Raw genomic sequence first — 22,006 nt, 5'->3', positions numbered from 1 at the left:
TTAGAAGAATATCATCTACATATAAAACTAAGAACGCAACATTCTCCTTTTCAACCTTCTTGTAAACGCAGCTTTCATTTGGGCACATTTCGAATCCAAACTTATGAACAGTCTGATCGAAACACTGGTTCCATGATTTAGATGCTTGCTTGATGTCATAAATGACCTTCTTAAGCTTCCAAACCATGTGTTCCTTGCCCTTCACGGCATATCCTTCGTCCTTGATCCCAGCTTAGTTGGACCATATAAACACACATACCTCCGTCCTTGATCCCAACTTAGTTGGACCATTTTCCAATACATGAGCCGGGCAACCCCAAATCTTGAGATGTGCTAGATTGGGCTTGCGCCCAGTCTACAACTCATAGAGATGTTCCATTTTTTTGCAAAATTTCTCAAAATCATCAGACAAGAATTTCATTCTATTTAATTTCCTGTCCTAAATGGATCATGTCGGTTTCCAATTTCACCTTTTGTATCCACACAGCTTTTCCTAAAGCATGAGATTTCTCCTTAAAATGTACACTCACACCTTTCAAGAGTGATCATCAATTAGATATAAAATATCTTCCACCGCCTATTGTAGCAGGCTGTGAAGGTCCCCACAGATCATAATGAGCATAGTCCATGACTGACTTAGATGTATCGCGCAGCTTCTTGTTCTTCTCTAGGATGTAGTGCTCATACTTGCTTGTCAATCCATGACTGATTTAGATGTATCGCGCAACTTCTTGCTCTTCCCTAGGATGCAGTGCTCACACTTGCTTGTTTCAACAGATGTATAAGTGGGATGATGCCTTTCTTAATCAACTCCATCACCCCTTACTAACCAATGTGGCCTAGTGTTTTGTGTCAAAGAGCATGATCATCCATACATGTAACATTCAGAAACCTAATAACAGTTTTTGTTACAAAATATTATTACATTCAAAGACCTAATAACAGTTTCTGTTACAAAATAGTATAGACTATTCCTTCTTTCAGCAATCTTGATGATTTTATCATTCATTAAAAAATCATGGATCTCCTTTCTAAACTGAATTTAAAATCTTTTGACTCAAGCATGTCTAGGGAAATCAAATTCCTTTTAATACCAGGGATAAATCTGACCTGAGTAAGTAGCTTGATGGATTTATCATGGGCTCTCAACATGACATTTCATATTCCCTCAGTGTTGAGGCTCTTATCATTTCCTAGCATGACATCAGCTTCCACCAAATCCTCAAACCATTCTTCATTGGAGCTGATATGAAAATTACCGCCTGAGTCATGATCCATGATCTTTCAGTCTCATGGTCTGAAATATTCAAGATCTGTGCACGATATATTTCCTCAGCCAAGTCAGCTTGGATAGGACAGTGTTTTCCTCATTTTGCTTTCTCTTCTAGGAGTAGCAGTCCTTCTTGAGATTACTTGGTTTCTTGCAATAGTGGCAGCTTCTAGTTTCTTTCCCAGCTCCTTTGATTTGTTCACCTTTAGAGCTTGATTCTTATTCTGAAACTTCTGGTCATTGTTGAACTTCTTTCCTTTTGACTTGTTCACATTTAGAGCTTGATTCTTAGATTCTTGGTTTGAACACAACTTTCCCAAGTCCTTTGATTTCAGAGCGCATTGCATTTCCTCAAGTGTAATTGTGTTAACTCTTCCATACAACATGGCATCACGCAGATGATCAAAGCTTTTAGGCAGAACATTCAAGAGGATGATTGCATTATCCTCATCATCCAATTTTACATCTATATTTCCCAAATTATCAACTAATTTGTTGAATTAGATGCTCACTTATGCTCCTATCCTCCAAGAATGTGTAGGAGTAAAGCTTTTGTTTCATGAACAATCTATTCGCTAGCGACTTGGTCGTGTACAATGACTCTAGCTTCACCCAAACACCAGCCACGGTCGCCTTCTTCGAGACCTCCCGCAACACATTGTTAGCTAAGTAGAGGATAATATCTCCAGCTCCTTTACCTTCAATTTCTCATCAGTTTCTTCCTCATTTTCCTTCGCGTCATCAGGCTTGATCGCATCTCCCAAACCTTGTTAAATAAACAAGGCTCGCCAGAGCCCGGAATCACTCTTGCTGGAGAACTTTTCCTCCTCAAATCTGTAGTGGCATTTCTTCGAGCACTTGATCGGCCTTCACTGGATCGCTTAGTCTCCTTCAATTCTTTCCGGCGCCACTTGTTGTAAAATTAATAATTCATTAAAAATTTTATATTATTATTCATTTTTATAAATAAAAAAATAATAAGTATATTTTTTATTTTGGTGTTTAAATTAAATATAAAATTTAAAATCTTGATACTTTCCAAACACATAAAAGTAAAGTTATAAGGAATCATAGTCCCGGGATTCATTTTCTCATGAATCATTTTCCTTGCCAATTTTACTTTCCCGTCAACCAAACATGGCCATTACTTTTTCTCTCTATCTCTCTCTTATTTTACTAATTTTATATTAAAACTCGTGTCAAATCTAAAGTGCATATTATTTGGAGACGGAGGGTAGTATATTCTAATAGAGTTTCCGTTGTGATTGGGCTTTTTGTAACAGTGATTGATATTCATGTGAATTGAGTCTGAGCCCAAGTCTCTTGTACCTTTCGTTCTTGCTCTTTCTGATAGCCAAAATGGCACAACTCCAAATTTTAGGTATTATTTTATTTCAGGTATGATAAAGAGATATGAATGAAGATAAATATCAGGTTTGAGTTCAAAAGGCTGATCAGACTATGGTCTCCTCTCATTTAAAATTTTTGATTTATTCATGTGCATTAAATTTAGACATGGTTTTTTTTTGTGTGTTCTAAAACGTTTGATTGCCTACTTTTTTTCAATTTACAGTTGTTTTTCGAGTTCAAAAAATGTGATAAGACTATGCATCTCCTTATTTAAATTTTGATTTATGATTGTGCATTAAATATAGACATGGTATTTTACTATTTTCTAATGTTTGATTACACATGTATGATGTATGACATAATAGTAGTATAATACCTTATATTTTTCTCTTCTGTTTTATACTATATTTTTTCTTTTTCTCTTCTATTTATCCACTTTTTCATCTCTAACTTTATCAATTTCTCATTAAAAGTCATGTTGTCCATCTATGAAAATATTTTTAGTAGACGGAGGAGGAGTACTATAGATTACAAAAATCTATTTATATTACTAATGACATTTATGTTATTATCTCTAAATCTCTCATTTTATACTCCCTCCGTCCCGCACTACTCGCACTTATTTCCTTTTTGGGCGTCCCAAGTTACTTGCACTCTTTCCATTTTTAGTAAAAATTTTCACCTACAGCCGTCATTTTTTACTTTCCTATACACTCATTCCTTAATCTTCGTGCCGAAAAGGAAAGGAGCGAGTAGCCCGGGACGGAGGGAGTATTTGCATAAATAGATGTATGGAATAGATAGATGTATGGAGGAGTATTTGTTAGAAGGTGTAGAAAAGATCACACAGAATGAGAGAATCATGTGAGAAGGAAGAAGAGATCATGCAGAATGGCAGAGAGATCAGTCAAGAGATACTCAATTAACTTTATTCTGTGACCATAGCTATGCTATGCCTATTTCCTTGTAGAATAGTACATATGTAAATCCCTATTTATAGGAGATAATAACACACACACACAGATTGAATCCCAAACCCTTTTGTATCGTTCTCTTCTTTCTCATGGCTTCAACACCATTCAACAGTCTTTTATTATAGTTTACAATGAATAAATAAAATATTTTTTCATTCTCTCATTTACAATTGGAACCGATTCTCTCAAAAAAATGTCGTTCCCTTCCCTCTTGGAAGAGATTATCGCTATTCTTTTCGAATAATTCTCCGATCTGATGATGTTTGATTAGAATTTAAAACAGTTGAAACTGAACGATGGGTCCATAAAAATTGGATATAAATCTATGATAAATTAGCAAAAAAAAACATGAAATGAAACTACAAACACTCCTGATCTACAACAAGCCTAAAATAAGATTAATGGACAACTACATATATGGTATAGAAAAACAATAATGACAAATTTCCGAGCTAAAACTCACCAAGAAAAAAGAAATGGATTCCAATTACGCATTTGAATTCCCTACAACTAGCTGGACTTCCTCCTTCTAGCATCTTAACTACCTAAAACCAAAACAAAATTTGGTGAGTATAGCAAAACTTAACTTTTACAAAAAACCATGACCCTGACAAATGAATTGTGAGAGCATGAGGATTGTAAGACCTTTGACATGGGTGGTCGGAGGTCGGGATCTTGTTGAAGACACAATGAGGCCGCGTATCCCATTGCCTGAAGCTCATACGGTAACATAGGTTGGAGTTAGTACGGGACCAACCGGGGATCCAGCAATTGATTGTTGTAGCCGAATATATGTGGTGTGTCACCCGCAGCCAAAGCACGGATATGGTCTAACAAGAACTGATTGTCCGAGCAATATTGCAAGTCATGGGCCTGTTGCCCGGTGATTAGCTCCAGTAATACCAGGCCAAACGCGTATACATCGACCTTTTCAGTCATTTTTCCACCACGGACTAGCTCTGGTGCAAGATACCTACATGAACAAGAGAAGAAACTGAATTTCCATGCATACATTTAAGATCAATTGAACAGTGAGGAATTGAACCACTGAAATGAATTAGAAACACAACTAATAGTCTAGAATGCTGGATTTACCATGAAGCTCCAACGATTTGGCTACTTTCACATGACTCCCACTCGTCATGCAATCTTGCCAGTCCAAAATCAGCAACCTGCTATAAAATAACGTTTGAATTGGTATACGATAAACTTATAGCTTATTGTCACATCAGATTAAAACATTTTATCCCCATCTCAGCAAGTAACATTTATCTTTTTTTGTTTATTCAACTCGGCATTATATGTTTAGTAAGTGTAAAAAAACTCCATGCTTCAGAAGATGAGATTGTATACCAAAGGTTCAAAATCATGAGTTAAAAGGATTTTGCTCGGCCGCAAATTTCTGTGAATTATGCATCCCACCCTGCAATCTTCATGAAGATACCGTAGCCCTCTTGCAGTCCCGATAGCTATCTTCAAACGAGCTTGCCAATCAAGAACTGGATTTCCCCTTCCTGCAACTTAAGGCATGAAGCAAATTTCAAGTTGGTGCTGCATTGTTAGATCAACATAAAACATGATGTGTATAAAGAAGATACCATGTAAATGAAAGTCTAATGAGCGATTGCAGATGTACTCATACACCAACAATCTCTTCTTCCCCTGAATGCAAAAGCCAATAAGCAACACTACGTTCCGATGCTGAGCACAACTCAGTACGCATACTTCCCTGCAGAAATCAGCATCTCTCTCGGGGCCAGCAAACTTCAGTTGCTTCACTGCTATGACCAATCCGTTCCTCAAAACTCCTCTGTGAACCAAACCAAACCGACCTTCTGCTAAAAAGTTTGTGTGTGAGAAACCATATGTAGCTTCCTCTAGCTCTTTGTAATGAAACTGCTTTGGAGGTTCTCCAAATCATGGAGCCTTGGATTTACAAATAACACATAAAGGAGGAGGAATTGGGGAAGTTGCTCTAAAAGAAACAGCTTCCCGGATGCTAGAGTTATATGCATGATCTCCATCAGAAATTTGACTGTTTTCAATTCCTTCATCACTATATGCTCCTGTTTCAGTTCTGGCCAAGGTATACGTACTCCTAGACATCACATCCGTGTTTCCAAGATCCGAGCCATTTTCATCATTCTGAGCAATCAAGAACCTCGGACTCAGAGAAGTTTCTGATTCTGCATTGTGTGCAATAACTCTATTAGGTGGATAGGTACCTTTACTTAATCCTTGATAAAGTGGATTATTTTCACAAACGATGTAGACAGAAGATGCGATGTCAGGAGTTGATGATATGTTTTTGGTTGACATTCTTGAGGAGGAAGCATTTGGATCATCACGACTGCTAACACGAGCCATATGTTTCACACTTTGGCTCTGCAACTTCTTACTATCCCTAATAGGGAAAGAAGCAGGAGTATAGAAAGGTGTTTGAGTATCGTTTGGGCTGGTTAGATTGAGGCGAAGAACGTTGGGCTGGGAATTCTTCATGACTACAATATTACAGCGCAATTCATCCACGCATTGCTTTATCTCTTGCTTCAACTGCCCGTCTTAATGAAAAAACGTCAAGAAAATGGTGCTATCAAATTCCAAATCACTAGATGTTACTCAATTGAAAACAGAGCAGGCATAGGGTAGAGTTCTACTATGTATATATATGAGCTAATGTTACTTCTACATGACTGAAAAAGCTTTTTTTCGTTGCAGACTGAAAAAGTAATGAAGCATTCGAATTAAATTCATGTGGCCGTGGTATTTCTCTGGATTTAATAAGAGCATTATAATTTCATACTGTATTCATCTTTGCAGGAAAATAGACCCATAATAGCAATTAAGGTCTGTAATGACATAGCAATTCATTTCAATTGGAGGGGTCAAAGTTTCCCTATTCATTTGTCTGTTTTAGGTATCAATATCTTAGACCAGTGTGCTTTAAATAACTTCAAATAACTGGATGCAACTAGCAAAGCCAATCAATTTTAAAATATGAAACAGAGTGTGTAACTGATTGGAGCCTTTAGCCATTCTAGTCCTTTGAACATCACCATACAGAAAACACAACCAATAGCTTGAAAGATGTATCCAAGCAAGATCAGTATATCATGAAAAAGAGTTTGAGATTTGTGTTTACTTTACTTGTCCAATATAACCCAATTTGCTGCATTACCCTTTGCTTCAGCTACCACAGCACCAGTGCACATTGCTGATACAATCTTGATCTGCACCCTCACCTACAACCAAAAATGAGAAACTACATCAAAATATGCCACATCTCGTCAACTTAATCCACAAGCATAACATTATGATCAGGTTTCAAGTTCCTTAGGTTCAATTAATACTATAAATGGATCGATTTACGAGATGAAGAACAACTTTATATCACCAAAATCATCAACATAAAATGGACTAGAAAATCATAGAATTGGCAATACACTCATTTAGCCATATTTAAGCACCTCGATTCGATCCCGAACTTGAAGAACCATCTGAGAACAGGACTCGGCAATCTGGCGAAGGCGATCCGGTTGGCAACTTCGAGAGTTTCCTTTCAACAGAGGAAGTCCCCAAAATCTCCTCCCACCTGCTTTTCAAGCACTAGCACATCTTCAAAATTGCCTCCAGCAATCATAAATAACAGCAATAAAACGATAATTTAAAGCAAAAACAGCAGCAGAAGCAGTGAAATTTTCCGATTATGAGTTGAAGGAAAGTAGAGGAAACACGTCGATACGAAAATTAGCATTGGTGCGTAGATTACCAGTTTTGTTGTCGGAGAAGATGGCGAGAAGCGTAATGCAGTCGCCTGGGGAGGCCGCGTGGTCGACAGCCCAAGCGAAGGCGGTTTTAGAGATTACTTTGTCTGCTTTGACGGCGACGATTACCTTCGCCGCCGAGCAGGCCGGTTCGTTCGGGCTTTGGCGGGAACATCAAGCGCAGTTTGGCCGTGAAAGCGGAGGCGGATTAAGGGCGCGTTTGGAGATTTTGAAAAAATAATGTCGGTAAATGGGAAAATCGATGTGTGTTATTGGAATTAGTGCTCCCGTTTTATAAATAAAATTCACTTTCCAAGCTTATGCTATAATTTATTCCTTTGATAATTAATTAAGTATGGCAAAAAATCAATTTATTCCTGCGCAAAATATTCATTAAAATTTACGTGTAATAATAAGCACCTTTCTTAGTTTTTTATAAACTCCATTAGAGTATTAAATTTGTAATTAATTGCAAATAACACAACACATTACTCTTTCACCCTCTATGATTTTCAACATGACTTAAACCGTTTTCAGTTACTGAAATTTTAATGAACATTACTAGTAATATTTAGATATTTTCACACATTGATATGTATGCGACGCGCGAATAAAGATGTTTTAAATAGGGGTTTGGAATTGACTCTAGTAGGCTCAAAAAAAGATGTAAGCACTAGTAACTTTTAATATGGTTTCAAAAAATGAATAAAGAAGAATATTTTATGTAAAAAAGAACAATGCAAGTTTGTAGTAGTATTAGTGATCTTTAAAATGAAAGTTGCATTTGGTATACAAACCAGGATTGAGGCATTTGAAAAAGCTGAACTTTAAGTTAAATAATCTGTTTGTATTGCCCGCCATTTTAAGTTATGTACCTATTTTAATGTGAATAAAAGGAAAAGAGAAAATTGTTCTTTCTTCAAATAGAGCTTTAATTTGCGTTGCCACTTTATTTTAGCGACTTTAAGATAACAAAAAAATTCAAACTTCATGAAAGAGTTAATTTGCTTTTGTGGGACTAATTAAAATCCCTCTCAATAAAGTCGTATTATTTAAAAGAAAAGAGAGAAAATGCCTCTTAATTTGCTTGGAAATTTTTTATTTCCATTAAAGTTGTTGTGTAGAAAATTCATCCAGAAATATAATTTCTGATAGTCGAATGACTGATTTACCATGTTCGAAACTCCTTAAAAATCTCCCTAACATATATAGAGTTTTTTAAAAAAATAAAAAATCGGGACGTCCGCGCGGACGTCACGGGACGCCGCGGAACTCCGGTGTCCGCAGCGGATGTCCGTATCTGTGCCTCTCTCGCCTAATGGCGAACGTCCCGCGTGGACGTCCGGCACGCCGGTCGGACGTCCGCCGGGACGGCCGCCATTGCGGATGCTCTCAGTAAAAAAAAAGTTCAATTGGGTGGACCTCTTTCAACTACATAGTGATTTCACATTCTTGGAGACTTTAAAAAACTAATACTAGGCCTGTTTGGTTTGACGGATTAGAAATCTGGCGTAATTGTTTCTGCACATAACACAACGGTGTCGTTCGGTTGTCATCTCTAATTATCACATGATAATCCATCTTGGATTAGGTTGTGAGATTATTTTAGTTGGAGATAAGTAACTATAACCAATTATAACATTATTATTCATCTATGATTGAGTTATGAGATTAAATATCATGAACCAAATATACTCTACATATTTAATCATGAGAACTTAATCTTGCAAATCGAAAAGCCCTGACGTGTACATAGATTCAGAATAATATGCCTTATATAGGTTGGAAAAAATGCTAAACTAGCTAATAAAATCTTAAACAATTAGTACATTTTTATTTTTCAACTTTAATAGGGTGCTTCTGAAATGGATGAAAAAGCCACGAGAGGCCCAAGGCCAAAGGTCTCGGTTCTAGTTCTTTGTAGCACAACTTTTAATTTTAAATTCGGGTTTGAATTCTTTGTGTGCGGCTTTTAAATTTAAATTCATTTACCAATAAAAAAGCTCGATTAACCAGAAAAAGCCATGGGCTTAAATTTAAAAAGATATTTAATTATGTGTCTATTCCCAATTGAGATATGTAAACCACGATATATTTTTTGATCGGGCCACACATCATGCTCGGGCCTGCAGTTCTAATATTTAATCCACTTAAACCAACTCATTTTTTGACATAAATGGCCGACTAAGTGCCCTTAAAAATTCAATTGTGTGGACACTTCAGAAAATTCATGTTTGGGATTAGACATTTTTAACATTTTGGGCTTCAAATCCAGAAATATTTTTTTTAAATTTATAACAGTAAAATAATTGTGATTATATATTCCATTCATAATTTCATACTGAACTAATGCCATATGTTATTATCACTGATTAATTAAAAACATTGGGCCATAAAAAAGAGATAAAATATTGGACCGATAATCTTGAAGCCCAACTCATTCATTGAATAGCTCGACTCTTCAATCTGCATCGGCATTTCTGCATTTTCGATCAACAGTCACAGACTGTATTTCTGGTGATCCTTCTCTCTGTCTGACGGAATTTCAGAACAAATCATGACCATATTTCACTTCTTCAACTGTGCGATTCTCACTTTTGGCCCTCACGCCGTTTACTACTCCGCCACTCCCCTGTAAGCTTAATTCTCGTTTTTACTAATTGTGGGTCTATTCATCAGATCTCATCGAATTCATGGTGCCCTTGTACCGAATCTGCTTAAATTCTACCCATGGAAGTTCCGTTCTTTCCTTAATTATCCTGAATTTATTTATTGGTATCATTACTAGCTTATTTTAAGATAGTTTTGACAATATTTATTTAAGTGGAATTATTAGGATTCGGTAAAATGTTGCATTCGGGATGTTAATTTAGCTTATAAAGAAGTCCAAATGTAGTAGGACTTCGAATTGCTGGAATGATTCTTTGGAGTTAGGGCATCATGAATTTACAAGCAAATTTAATGGAGGTTGTTGTATTGTCTACTGGATTATCAATAATCTTGGCTACTTTATTGCTTTCGTCTTTACTGTTTTATTGAGTTGGGTTCGAGAAAAAAATCTTTAATCAGGCTGAGACCTACTTTTGTTTGTGTAAACTTAAGCACCAACCGTTGCAAAGATGTTTTTGTATATGAGATTTATATGTCTCGATTCTTTGCCTTGAATTTTTTGGAAGCTTGTTTAATTTCACATGATTGTGTTGGGAAAAGTTTTTGGTCTATTAAGTTGACTGGTTTTATCTTATAGATCCGAGTATGACACAATTGGTACTTCAATTAAATCAGCTGTTGTTTATCTCGTGACTGCATTGGTGAAGGTCAGTTGTTCAGATCAGAATGATTGAATGTCTCTACAGTATACATTGATGCTTCCTTTTTGGTTGTCGTGGGCTCTTATTAATTGAATCTCTTTTGCAGCTTGTATGTCTTGCAACCTTTCTAAAGGTATCTGAAAGTGACAGTTTCGACCCATATCAGGTATTTCCTTCTTTTAGGATATTTATGCAATTTATCTTTTCTTGTCAATTTGGTATGATGTCCTAAAGTATTGGAAAAGTCAGTGGATCATGTTCACTAGAGTTAGTATCTACTTCTTGATGCAATGGTTTCTGGACGTTTTTGTTGTTGTTTGCAAATATGTTAATATTTAGATTGCATGAGGCCATAATATAATCATTTCAAAACATTTGAGTATTGCCCTATCCATTTTTATAACAATTCACTGAAATGAGACAAGTCACACTTGTCTTGGATTCCGTTGATGTGTAACATATATTATGTTATTGAGGGATGCAGGGAAATGGATTCTTTGTGGGATGTTTTGACAAATGGTCTTCTAAGTTAGTTATGCTAATTTGGTCTTTTCAGTGCGTCATTTTTCTTGTATTTTTATCCTTTGCTTGTGGGGTTGAAGGAGGTCGGTGTTAGGACTTTTTATATAAGTTTTAAGCTACCTGAGAAATTAGTTTTTGTTTTGTTTCTCCTAATCCTTTAAGGAAAAATTAATCATCACAATTCAAAGTGATTTATTCTCTTCAAAGTTATAAGGAACACTAATATGTTCTAAACTTTTAAGTTCTGTTTCTCATTGTCTTTCAGGAATTGTTGAAAGCTTTGATTGGATTCATAGATGTTGCTGGGCTTTACTTTGCCTTGACACAATTAACTCATAGGAATATTTCTCAAAATCACAAATTCCAAGCTGTTGGACTTGGTTAGTGCAGTTCTGTTTTCCTCTCTTAATCATTATTATGATTCCCTTCACTTCCTCCTGGATATTTTGTGCTGTACTGCTTATAAAATATTTTGTATCAGTAATCAGTCATCTCAATTTCTGGAATGAAAAAGTTTATTGGGAAAGAGAGCTGTCTTTTGGCTTGTGCTATTAAAACCCTTCCTCTCAGCTTGCCAAATGAAGTGTTTATTAGAGACAACAAATTAACTAGCACATAAATTTTGATCTTACCACTTTATTATAGTAATATCTTTTGGACAGGTAAGTAGGTAACATACATTTGGTCAACTACTTGTGTCCTTGATCCGGTCCTGGTGATGCAAGAGAGAATAACTTTTGAGATATTGCCTTTCTATAGCTAAACGAATACTTACAAAGAGCCTTAGGTATCTATTTGCTTATCACAAATGAGTCGGAACCAGTAGAAGTATCTAGGAATTTCTGTATTTTTGCTATTCCATAGCAGGCCTGAAGACTCTGAAGCTTTAAAGGCCTTCAATAGATATTTATGAACGTAGTTTGTCTGATATCTTCCAACCAAGACCTCCTTACGAACTTTGCTTCTCTCTCTCTCTCTCCACATACATCTTTTATTAAAATTGATTGTCTACATCACTCACCCGGAGCTTGGTTGGTGGAAATTTTAATAATACACAGAAGAAGCTGGTCGTGCAATTTTTGTAAAGAATCCTAGTCCCTTTCTGAAACTCAGCAGCTGTAGTTAACCTGCATTTTCATTGAGGATTTTGCTGATGAAAAGGAAACAACAGTCGTTGATTACAGCCAAAATGCTTTTTCTACTTCTTGATATCCTATGGCATTAAATGTTCCGTTTGTTTTGTTGGCAGGTTGGGCTTTTGCTGACTCCATTCTTCATAGGCTGGCACCTCTTTGGGTGGGTGCCAGAGGATTAGAATTCACGTGGGATTACATTTTGCAGGGTCTTGAAGCAAATGCTAATTTGGTAATACAAGTTTACCATGGTGTTTATTATGGTCATTCTTATGAGTTATGCCATTGTATGATCTAAAAAGTTCTTGTGCACTGATTGAATTTGGGTGATTTGTGTTTCAGGTGTTGAGTATATCACTAGCTGCATTAGGCTCTCTGATCTGGCTCAGGAAAAACAAGCCTAAGACGTTGATTCCTATCATATATGCTTGTGCAGGAATAGTGGCAACAATGCCATCAATTACAAGGTGTGTTACTCACTTGAAGATATATTATCGTTTTGGCTGTTGTAGAAAATGCATGATTAAGTATACACGGCTCAGAGTTGACGTGTTTTGAGTGTGATTGAAATGGTTTGTTGCAGTTATCTGAAACTTGCCTTGGGGTGGCACTTCCCGAAGGTGGTAGGTTTTGAGTTGTTCACTTCACTGGTGATGGCTTTCATTAGCTGGCAGTTGTTTGCTGCATGCCAGAGACCATCTAACAGAGAGTAGGAAACTGTCTGACTTCATCAATTTGAGGCTGCTGCTGTAGAATTTGTTGTAAAACTCAAACTTTCTTGATAATATTTAAGAAATTCTATATATAGACATGGTAGTTGAATTTTGAGTGGTGAGAAGAGCTCAACTTTTCGTTTTAAGGTGCTTCTTGTTTTTTCTGTTCTCTTCTTCCACTATTTCTATAATCTTATTCATTGGTTAATTCCATATTTGTACTCTGGCCAGAATCTCTGAAATCTTTGTTTCTGTGCAGCCCAAATTGGATCAGATTTCTCTGCGTTGTACACTGCAGACGAACTCATTTGTATCGAACTAGTCCTACCCGTGCAATTTCACCTTAAGAAAAGTCTACATGCCGGTTTCTACCATAATAGCCATCATGTTGTGCTATACAGTAATTTGTTGATTAGGGGGATGTCAATTCAACTTGAACCCTGCAGGTTGATTCGAATAGCCCGACATATTAGTTAAGAATGAAAATTTATAACCTAAAAATAATTACAACCCGAATAACTCTAACCTAAATAGCCCACAATTGTTGGTTGCGTACTATGGCAGTGGCCATGGTGTGAATGATGACGACCATTGGGAGAGGAGGCTCAGATCTAAAATGTCACCAAACCTGATGTCTTGCTTCCAATCCTTGTGAGAGAATGTTAGTCGAATTGGGGCGGCGAGAGAGAGTGTACAACTATTAGAAATTGGCCACTCACCCCTTAAAAGGGGTTTATAAGGGGAAGGGTTATCCACACTTATATAGGTGAGCTATGATAAGAATTATGAATTTTAACACGCCCCTTTACGTGTGGGCTGGAATGACACATCGGACTTCCATCATGTGGGTAGGCAAGAGAAGAGATAAAGAGATATAATCCATCATCGACTCGGGCCTGCTCTGATACCATATTAGAAATGGGCCACTCACCCCTTAAAAGGCCTTATAAGGGGGGTTATCCACACTTATATAGGTGAGCTAGGATCGTTACCAAGTCGATATGGGACAAGAATTATGAATTTTAACAACAACGACGGCAAAGAAATGAGAGAGGGGGCGACAGATAAATGGGAGGGGATAGGGGTAGTTTCGGACTTTCGGTTAACTAGGTTAAACTGTGTACAATCCCAAAATTTTTGTGGGATTGTTTTTCTGCAACAAATAGTGATTTTGAGCACTGTGGGCAGCAGGGATTATTTTCTGCACGATGTGCTTCACCAAAATTATCCATGCTACGAAAACAACAAGAATATTTGTGATTAATGTGCCAAACCTTTCTTTTTCTATCTACAAAAAAGGACCTTACTCATTTAGATTATTAATCTTATGTTTGGCTAATTTCATGTACCAAACATGCTGTAGCATTTTATCTGCCTATATTATATGCAGGGGGTGGGTTGTAGCCGTTGTAGTTGAGTAGCCTATCTGTCCACATTCTTTAAGAGCATTTGAAGCGGTGAGTGGACACCCGTTCGTTCGTCCGTGCCAGCGGCGCGGCACCGCCTACTCGCCGCTGCACTCTTGCAGCTAGTGCGGCATTGCTCGGTGCATCGAGCTCGTCCGTGCCAGCAAGCAGCTGACGTGGCACGTTCTGATTGGCCAACGACATTTCCGTCGGAATTCATTTTTTAAAAAAAATTGAAAATAATACCAAAAATAAAAAAAAAATTATATTTTCTGATTCCCAAAAATATGGCCGTTTTTATATTTTTTTAATTCCCAAAATCATCTATAAATACACACATTTATCATCCATTTTTCACATCAAATCATCTCCCATTCATCTCTCATTAATATTTTTTCATACAACTTATCTACATCTTTCTCTCTCACTCAAACCCTCTCAAATGGATTTCACCAATCTCATTGCGGAAGCGGAGCGCGAAGAACAAGAATACTATGAACAATATCGTGCAGCCTATGAAGCCTATGTCACCGCGAATACCCCAGCCCCTCCTCGACCAACTAGATCAACTCGCCGCTACATCCATCGTGACCGGGAGGGAGCCAACGAAAGGCTCGTTGCGGACTATTTTTCCGACCAGCCACGGTTTCCGGAAGATTACTTTCGGCGCCGTTTTCGCATGTCAAAACGCTTGTTTATGCGTATTGTCAACACATTATCCGCTCGTGTTGAATACTTTCAAACAAGTACAGACGCAACCGGTCGGCAAAGTCTCTCGGCGTTGCAGAAGTGTACGTATGTCATCCGACAACTTGCTATTGGGCAAACGGCTGACCTCTTCGTTGAGTATTTGCATGTCGGTGAGTCAATTGGAATCCTTTGCCTTAAAAAATTTTGCGACAGCGTTCGTTCAGCTTTCGGTGAGGAATTCCTTCGTGCACCCACCACCGATGATTGCCAACGGTTGCTTCGTCTTCACGAAACAGTCCATGGTTTTCCCGGTATGCTTGGCAGCATTGACTGTATGCATTGGAGGTGGAAGAATTGTCCGACTAATTGGAGGGGGCAACACTTAAGCGACCACAAAGGCGGCGGCCCAACACTTATCCTTGAAGCGGTCGCCAACTACCGCCTATGGATTTGGCATGCATATTTTGGTATTGCCGGATGCAACAACGACTTGAACGTGCTCTATTCTTCACCACTCTTCAATGGTGTTTTGAATGGTGTAGCACCGGCGATCGACTTCACCGTCAACGGAAATGCATACCACATGGGTTACTATCTCGCAGATGGTATCTACCCCAAGGCGGTCGACTTTCGTGAAGACGCTCAGCAACCCGCAAGACCCGAGATGGGTTCTTTTGGCGCAGCGTCAAGGGTCCGCTCGGAAAGACGTCGAAAGAGCTTTTGGGGTCCTTCAAGCCCGATTCAACATTGTGAAGGCCCCGTCTCGGCTGTGGTACGTGAAAATATCACCGACATTATGTACACGTGTATTATCTTGCACAACATGATTATAGTTGACGAAGGACTGATGGCGGCTAGCTTTTACGACGAGGATGAAGCCGGAAGCTCAACCGCGAGGTCTCCCCCACGCCGAGGTGTGCATACGACGGTGGGCGAGAGGATCGAAATAAAGAATACAATGCGTGATACCCGAGCCCACATTGAGCTACAAGAAGATCTAATCAAACACATTTGAGCGAAATTCGGCCACGAGTAGTTGTTTTTTTTTTATGAATTTAATTATGTAATTTTTTATTTTTAGGATTTTATTTATGTAATTTTTAATTTTTTTTATAATTTGTAATAGTATTCCGGATATTTTTAATGCATTTTAATTTTATGGAAATATTTTTATTTAAATTGAATAATAGAATGATGGGACCCTTGAGTTTGTCCTTAAAGAAGAGTACGAATGTGAGTGTTCTGCTCTTGCCTAAGAGCAGAGAGTAAAAGTGGGTCCGAGCCAATATCCGTACTCGTTGGCAAGAGCACGGATGAGATGCTCTAATTAGTATTCATGTAAATAAAGACTAGTTGGCCAAAATATGACGTAGCAAGCACTAACATACGTAAGCCCTTACGTCAGACTTAAATGCTGATAATTATTTAAGATATGGTAAAATTGAAAGTTGAGGAATCTATTTGCATGTTTCAAAGTGAGGCGACAAGTATGGTCAAAATTTGTTTATTCAACTAGACATGGTTTAGTTTAGCAGAGAGAATGAAAAAAGTGGCTTGTAATTGGAATTTCGTACTTTCTTAATTAAGCAATTCATTCAAATTTTATAAAATCGATCCTCCGATTCTATACTAGTTTATCTCTTAGATATATTAGTGATAAACCTTAATCCTTTACTCCCTCCATCCCCAAGGAGTATGAACTTTGGGTTCAGTATTAGTTTTAATGCATTATTGGTAAAATAAGGAGAGATAGATAGAGAAAGTTTTTAAAGTTTTGTTAGTAGATTTTGGGTTTCACTTCATTAGAGAGAAAAGAGTTTCCATAATTGAAAGTTCATACTGTTTGGGGATAGATGAAAAAGAAAATAATGCATACTCTTTAGGGTCGGGAGGAGTATTTGTTATAGAATAGTAGAGTCTATAGGCTGTTAATGTAGCAAATCAAAAACTCAATATTTTACTAGTCCATTACAAAACAACACAAATGATCAACGAATTATATGAATGTGCATATGTACTTTTTAAAAAAAACACACACCTAGCCTTAGCAATAAATAAATTCTAAAATTAGAAGTTAAACGATATGATTTTCTATTTGGTAGGAATCATAGATTGGATAGGTTGACTTGATGTATGTGTGTCATAACTGTAGATAAAGGGTATTTTTGCCAATTTAGCTTGTTGTCACAAAAGTCTTCTGAATGTGTGGAAGCAGTTGAGGAAGAAGCAAGGAAGCTACTGCCTCTCACGATTTGTTGGACCGGTCAGACACATGCCAAAACTAAAAGACTATAATGCCCATGCATTACTACGGAATTATCATTCTTAAGATTCGGATATTTTGTGTTTTAAAACGCGTCTTGTGAGAATCTATTGATTGCATATTTGCATTACATACTTAAATGGAGAAATAAACTACAACGACCAAGAGAGGTAAATAATCAGGATGGAATCAATAAATGATCTTCCCCAAGTTACAATAATTTATTTCACTAATTCCTAATTTCATGAGAATTATATTTTGCTCATATTGTAAAAAATATCGACCTAATAGCCAGAAGAAGGGAAATACTAATTTTTTATTATTATTATAGCTATATTAGGCGTTTTTATTTAACATTTTGTGACTCTAGCAATTGAGGATTAGTATAATGTAACTTAGTAACCAATTTATATCATCCAAAATAATGTTCAAGTATTTCTCCTAACCAAAACGTACATTAAACAATGTGTAATAGAATTAGCAAGTTAAATTAGGTTATATGCTATTAAAATCATATAAATTGGTTTAACGTCAAAATTTCAAAAATAACTAAAATTACTACTCCTATCATTCCATAGTAGTAGAGTCATTTCATTTTCTTAAAAAATGATAATAAATAGTTAAAGTTGAGAGAGTAAAATAAGAGAAAGAATAATGTAAAGAATGATACTTATCGTACTATCTCTGTTACTTTATTCTTTATCCACTTTAATTATTTTCAATTATTTTTTTAAAATGAGTAAAGAAAATAAAATTTGACCATACCCGACTCATGACCTCGTAAATAACCACATTACTTATTTGGTTTGCGACATTTACAATTCTATATGCTACTCCCTCCGTCCCAAGGAAGATGACTCATTCCTTGGGCGACACGAGATTTTATATAACTTTATTTTGTATGTTAAGTAGAGAGAGTAAAATAGGAGATATGTAATAAAATAGAGATAAAAGGTGTTTCAATTTTTAGTAATGAGTCATTTTGGTTTAAACAAACTAAAAAGGAAAGTGAGTTATTATGCGACGGAGGGAGTATGTATTTCCACATTTCCAGTTTTAAGGTATTTTCCGTAATAAGTGAGGAATTGAAGGGCAATAATGGCACTACAGCACCCTCTCACGTTGAATATTAAACCCCAAATTCATTTTCAACTCTTTGAAAATTTCCCATTTCTTCATCTGCCAAACTAAGCCGCCTTGCGCTCTCTCCTCCTCCTCGGCCCTATCGCCGCCGTCGATAGGGTTCCGCTTTCCCTCACTGCTCACTCCCAACCCCTCAGTCTCCTCCCCACCCCACTGATCTAGCCTCCTTCTTCAATTCCCCCTCGCTTCTCCCGATTTTTCACTGATTTCGTTCACGATGTCATTGTCTGCCTGCTAGAGCTCTCTCTCACACCCTTCCTCATCCCGAACCCCGAAATTTTCATCTTCTTGTTCGTCACTTTCTTACAATTCGTCACCATGGCTCTCCGGTTTACCGTGGCCTACTCGGCCACCGTCGCCTCAAACCTCTCCGCCGCCCCCGGGAAGTGCGCCGTCTCCCGATTCTTCCACGACTGCGCCACCCGATCCCGGGCCTTCCACCACTCGCCGTCGCAGAAGCCCGATTGCAGCTACCACGACATTCGCCGCCCCCCTGATCGCCCCACCCGAACGACGCCGTTTCACTCTATGCTTGCACAGGAATTGCTCGGTGAAAGCACCCGGTCGCCTGTGATCGGTGGTTTGGTGTCTCTGATGAAGCAATCGGTTGGGGTTTCTTCTGACGTTGGGGTTTTGGGCGTTTCGATGCTTAAGACGTCTGCGATTCTCCCGTTTTTGCCTGGATCTAAGTGGCTGCCCTGTAACGAGCTCGCTACGTCGGAGGTGGACAGAGGTGGAACGGCCGTTGCTAGCGGTAATTGCGCCGTCGTTAGAAAAGGATCATCCAAGAGTGGTAGTGTTAGTGTCGTTGAAAGCAAGTGTTCAGAGGCACTGGCTATGGGGAAGAGCGGTGGTTCAAGCACCGTGAAGGCTATGCACCAGAGCAGCAAAGGTCGTGATAGCAACCGTTGGATTCTGAAATTGATGAATTTTTGCTTCAGCTCCGAGGATGCTAAGGCGGCTTTCACTGCTGTAAGCGTTAGCATTCTGTTCAAATCGACTTTGGCCGAGCCCAGGTCGATCCCGTCGATGTCTATGTACCCGACACTTGATGTGGGCGATAGGATTCTAGCTGAGAAGGTATGCTTTCTTTTGATGGCGGGTCTTAGTTGTATTGATATACTACTGCTATTAGTTTATTTATTTTTTGGCTTTGGTTTGATGTTGGATGCAATTCACGGTTTTTTATTATATGTGCATTAAATTGTGTAATAAGATTATATGGCTGAGAAAGGAAATGATTTTAACTGGAGTAATAAGTAGATATTCTTTTGTATTGCCAGGCCGTAGGTTTGATCAAGATGATTATACCAAGAAGTATTTGGGAAATGCTTTGAATATGTGGCTAAGTAGATAGTACTATATCCTTTTGTATTGCCAAGCAGTAGGTTCAGTCATATATATTGTCATTCTGGAATAATGAATACCCCTATATTGATTAGTTTGTAAAGCAGGACCCCACCTCCTGTCTTTTTTAGCTGAGGGATTGGGGTTTACCTTGATCTTTCACCCCTTACAAGGGGTGGAATTACCAACCAAACTATTCAAGACTAACTGAAGTTACTCTTATAAAGAAAATTTTCGCCTATTATTGCAATATTTTACCTGAATTTTAGAAGTTAGTGGATAGATTGGACTATGAGTACTAGAATATTTGCCGTTTCTCTCTCTCTCTCTCTCTGAGGAAACACCATTGATGCTGTGTGATTTGAATGTTAACTGTGCCATTCTTGACTCTTTTATATTGTGTTTACAGGTTTCTTATATTTTCAAGAAACCAAATGTCTCAGAAATTGTGATTTTTAAGGCTCCGTCATTTCTTCAGGTAATTTTTAAATTTTTGTATCAGTATCAGAGTCAGTAGTCACTTAGAGTCATGTTATACCATAAAGTTGATATCTAAATGTTTTAATTTTCCTTGCAGGAGTATGGTTTCAGTATGTCTGATGTGTTTATTAAAAGAATTGTAGCAAAAGCTGGGGACTGTGTGGAAGTAAGAAATGCTCATTGATTCTTGAAATTTCTCATCTCAAAGTCTGTTCGTTTCTAAATATTTTCCTTGTGCAGGTTCGTGATGGAAAATTGATGGTCAACAGTATAGCCCAGACGGAGGATTACATTTTGGAGCCAATTGATTATGAGTTGGAGCCAGTGGTAAGTTTGTGCTTGTTCCCAGTTCGAGCATATTGATCATGCTATTATAGCAAGAAGAAAACTAACCCATCATTTTTTTTATAGTTTGTGCCGGAGGGCTATGTATTTGTCTTGGGAGACAACCGTAACAACAGTTTCGACTCTCACAACTGGTAAGCAACTCTATGTCAATATTTTTTACATGCTTGCTTTAGGTCTGAAGGATATTCTTTATTTATTCTGTAGTTTCTGTTTATTTGTTTCTTTATGATCTATCTATTTATTCCAACATAAGAACTCTTAATGGTAAGAGATTGGAGCTATGTTGAAAGCAATAAAACTTGTATAGATGGTCTATTTTTGTTTACACTTCATTGATATAATGAACATGTTTGGAGGTGTATGGAGCCTGAGTTCCAATGTTTTTGTATTGCAGGGGTCCACTGCCTATTGAGAACATTGTCGGGAGATCAGTCTTCCGATATTGGCCTCCTTCAAAAGTGTCGGACACACTGTATTCGACATACCAGCAGAGCACCCTGGCATTCTCATGACACTTGACCTCCTGGCTTATTGGTTAATAGTTTTGACCTCGATTCTTTCATCAAATCCGATTCTTCCACACTGCAGCCCTTCTGGGCTTATTTGGCCACCAACAGGAATTCTGATTTCCTTCAGTATGTTCGCGTATTGTCTATAAGACGGATAGTGGAATCCTCTGCCACGCCACCACTGCCTCCAGCAGCCTCATATGGCTGGTTTTGGGTTCATTATGTAATTTATTCAAGTTTCATGTGGTGAAGAATTTGAATCTAATGGATCAAACTCTGTATATGTTGAGGCACCCCCGTCCTACAAATGCTGAAAGCACAGCCATTGATGATGGTGCCAGTCGACTCACGAATGATGGATTCTGTGATGGTGCTGGGTGTTGCATCTGCGGATGCATTCACAGATAAAAGTCATCAGGTCGACTGGGGCAGCCAGGTATTTAGATGGATGGAGGTGAATCCCAGAGTTATTCTGCTGAAACATGCCTATACTCGTTATAAGTTATTGTTTCAACTGCTGACCTTTCGAGTTACTTTGTAGAAGGTGTACAGCAGTAACCGATCCATCTATCGTGTGCTATTATTATATGAAAAAGGAAAAAAAAATTCATATTTTGAGTTTCCATTTTATCCTTGACGTTTTTGCATTCTAATTTATATGTTTGGCAGGAAATTGAAACGCTATCTTCAACTATGTGAGTAGCAGTTAAATGCTTTGATTTCGGAGAATACAAGCAGGGTTGGGGTGAAGGGAAACAAAAATCATTCATCCTAACATATTTT

The 22,006-nt window shown here is 37.8% G+C and overlaps 2 protein-coding genes and 1 pseudogene across 2 annotated transcripts; 2 read left to right on the top strand and 1 right to left on the bottom strand.

Annotated features, from left to right (window-relative positions):
* Nucleotides 1–3,911: 3,911 nt before the first annotated feature.
* On the bottom strand, nucleotides 3,912–7,604 carry LOC121757354 (annotated as a pseudogene).
* Nucleotides 7,605–9,806: 2,202 nt separating this feature from the next.
* LOC121756818 (transmembrane protein 147-like) lies at nucleotides 9,807–13,183 on the top strand. Its single transcript, XM_042152218.1, has 7 exons — nucleotides 9,807–9,992; nucleotides 10,606–10,675; nucleotides 10,776–10,835; nucleotides 11,457–11,571; nucleotides 12,441–12,556; nucleotides 12,667–12,791; nucleotides 12,908–13,183. The coding sequence occupies exons 1-7, from the start codon at nucleotides 9,916–9,918 to the stop codon at nucleotides 13,035–13,037; spliced, it is 693 nt and encodes a 230-aa protein (XP_042008152.1). The 5' UTR covers nucleotides 9,807–9,915; the 3' UTR covers nucleotides 13,038–13,183.
* A 5,387-nt stretch (nucleotides 13,184–18,570) lies between these two features.
* On the top strand, nucleotides 18,571–21,853 carry LOC121759472 (thylakoidal processing peptidase 1, chloroplastic-like). Its single transcript, XM_042155060.1, has 6 exons — nucleotides 18,571–19,619; nucleotides 20,296–20,364; nucleotides 20,464–20,532; nucleotides 20,607–20,693; nucleotides 20,778–20,845; nucleotides 21,109–21,853. Exons 1-6 carry the CDS (start codon nucleotides 18,858–18,860, stop codon nucleotides 21,224–21,226), a joined length of 1,173 nt encoding a protein of 390 aa, XP_042010994.1. The 5' UTR covers nucleotides 18,571–18,857; the 3' UTR covers nucleotides 21,227–21,853.
* Nucleotides 21,854–22,006: the final 153 nt, after the last annotated feature.

The sequence above is a fragment of the Salvia splendens genome, chromosome 12 (assembly GCF_004379255.2).
Source record: "Salvia splendens isolate huo1 chromosome 12, SspV2, whole genome shotgun sequence".
Taxonomy (NCBI): domain Eukaryota; kingdom Viridiplantae; phylum Streptophyta; class Magnoliopsida; order Lamiales; family Lamiaceae; genus Salvia; species Salvia splendens.
This window is presented reverse-complemented; position numbering and strand designations above follow the sequence as displayed.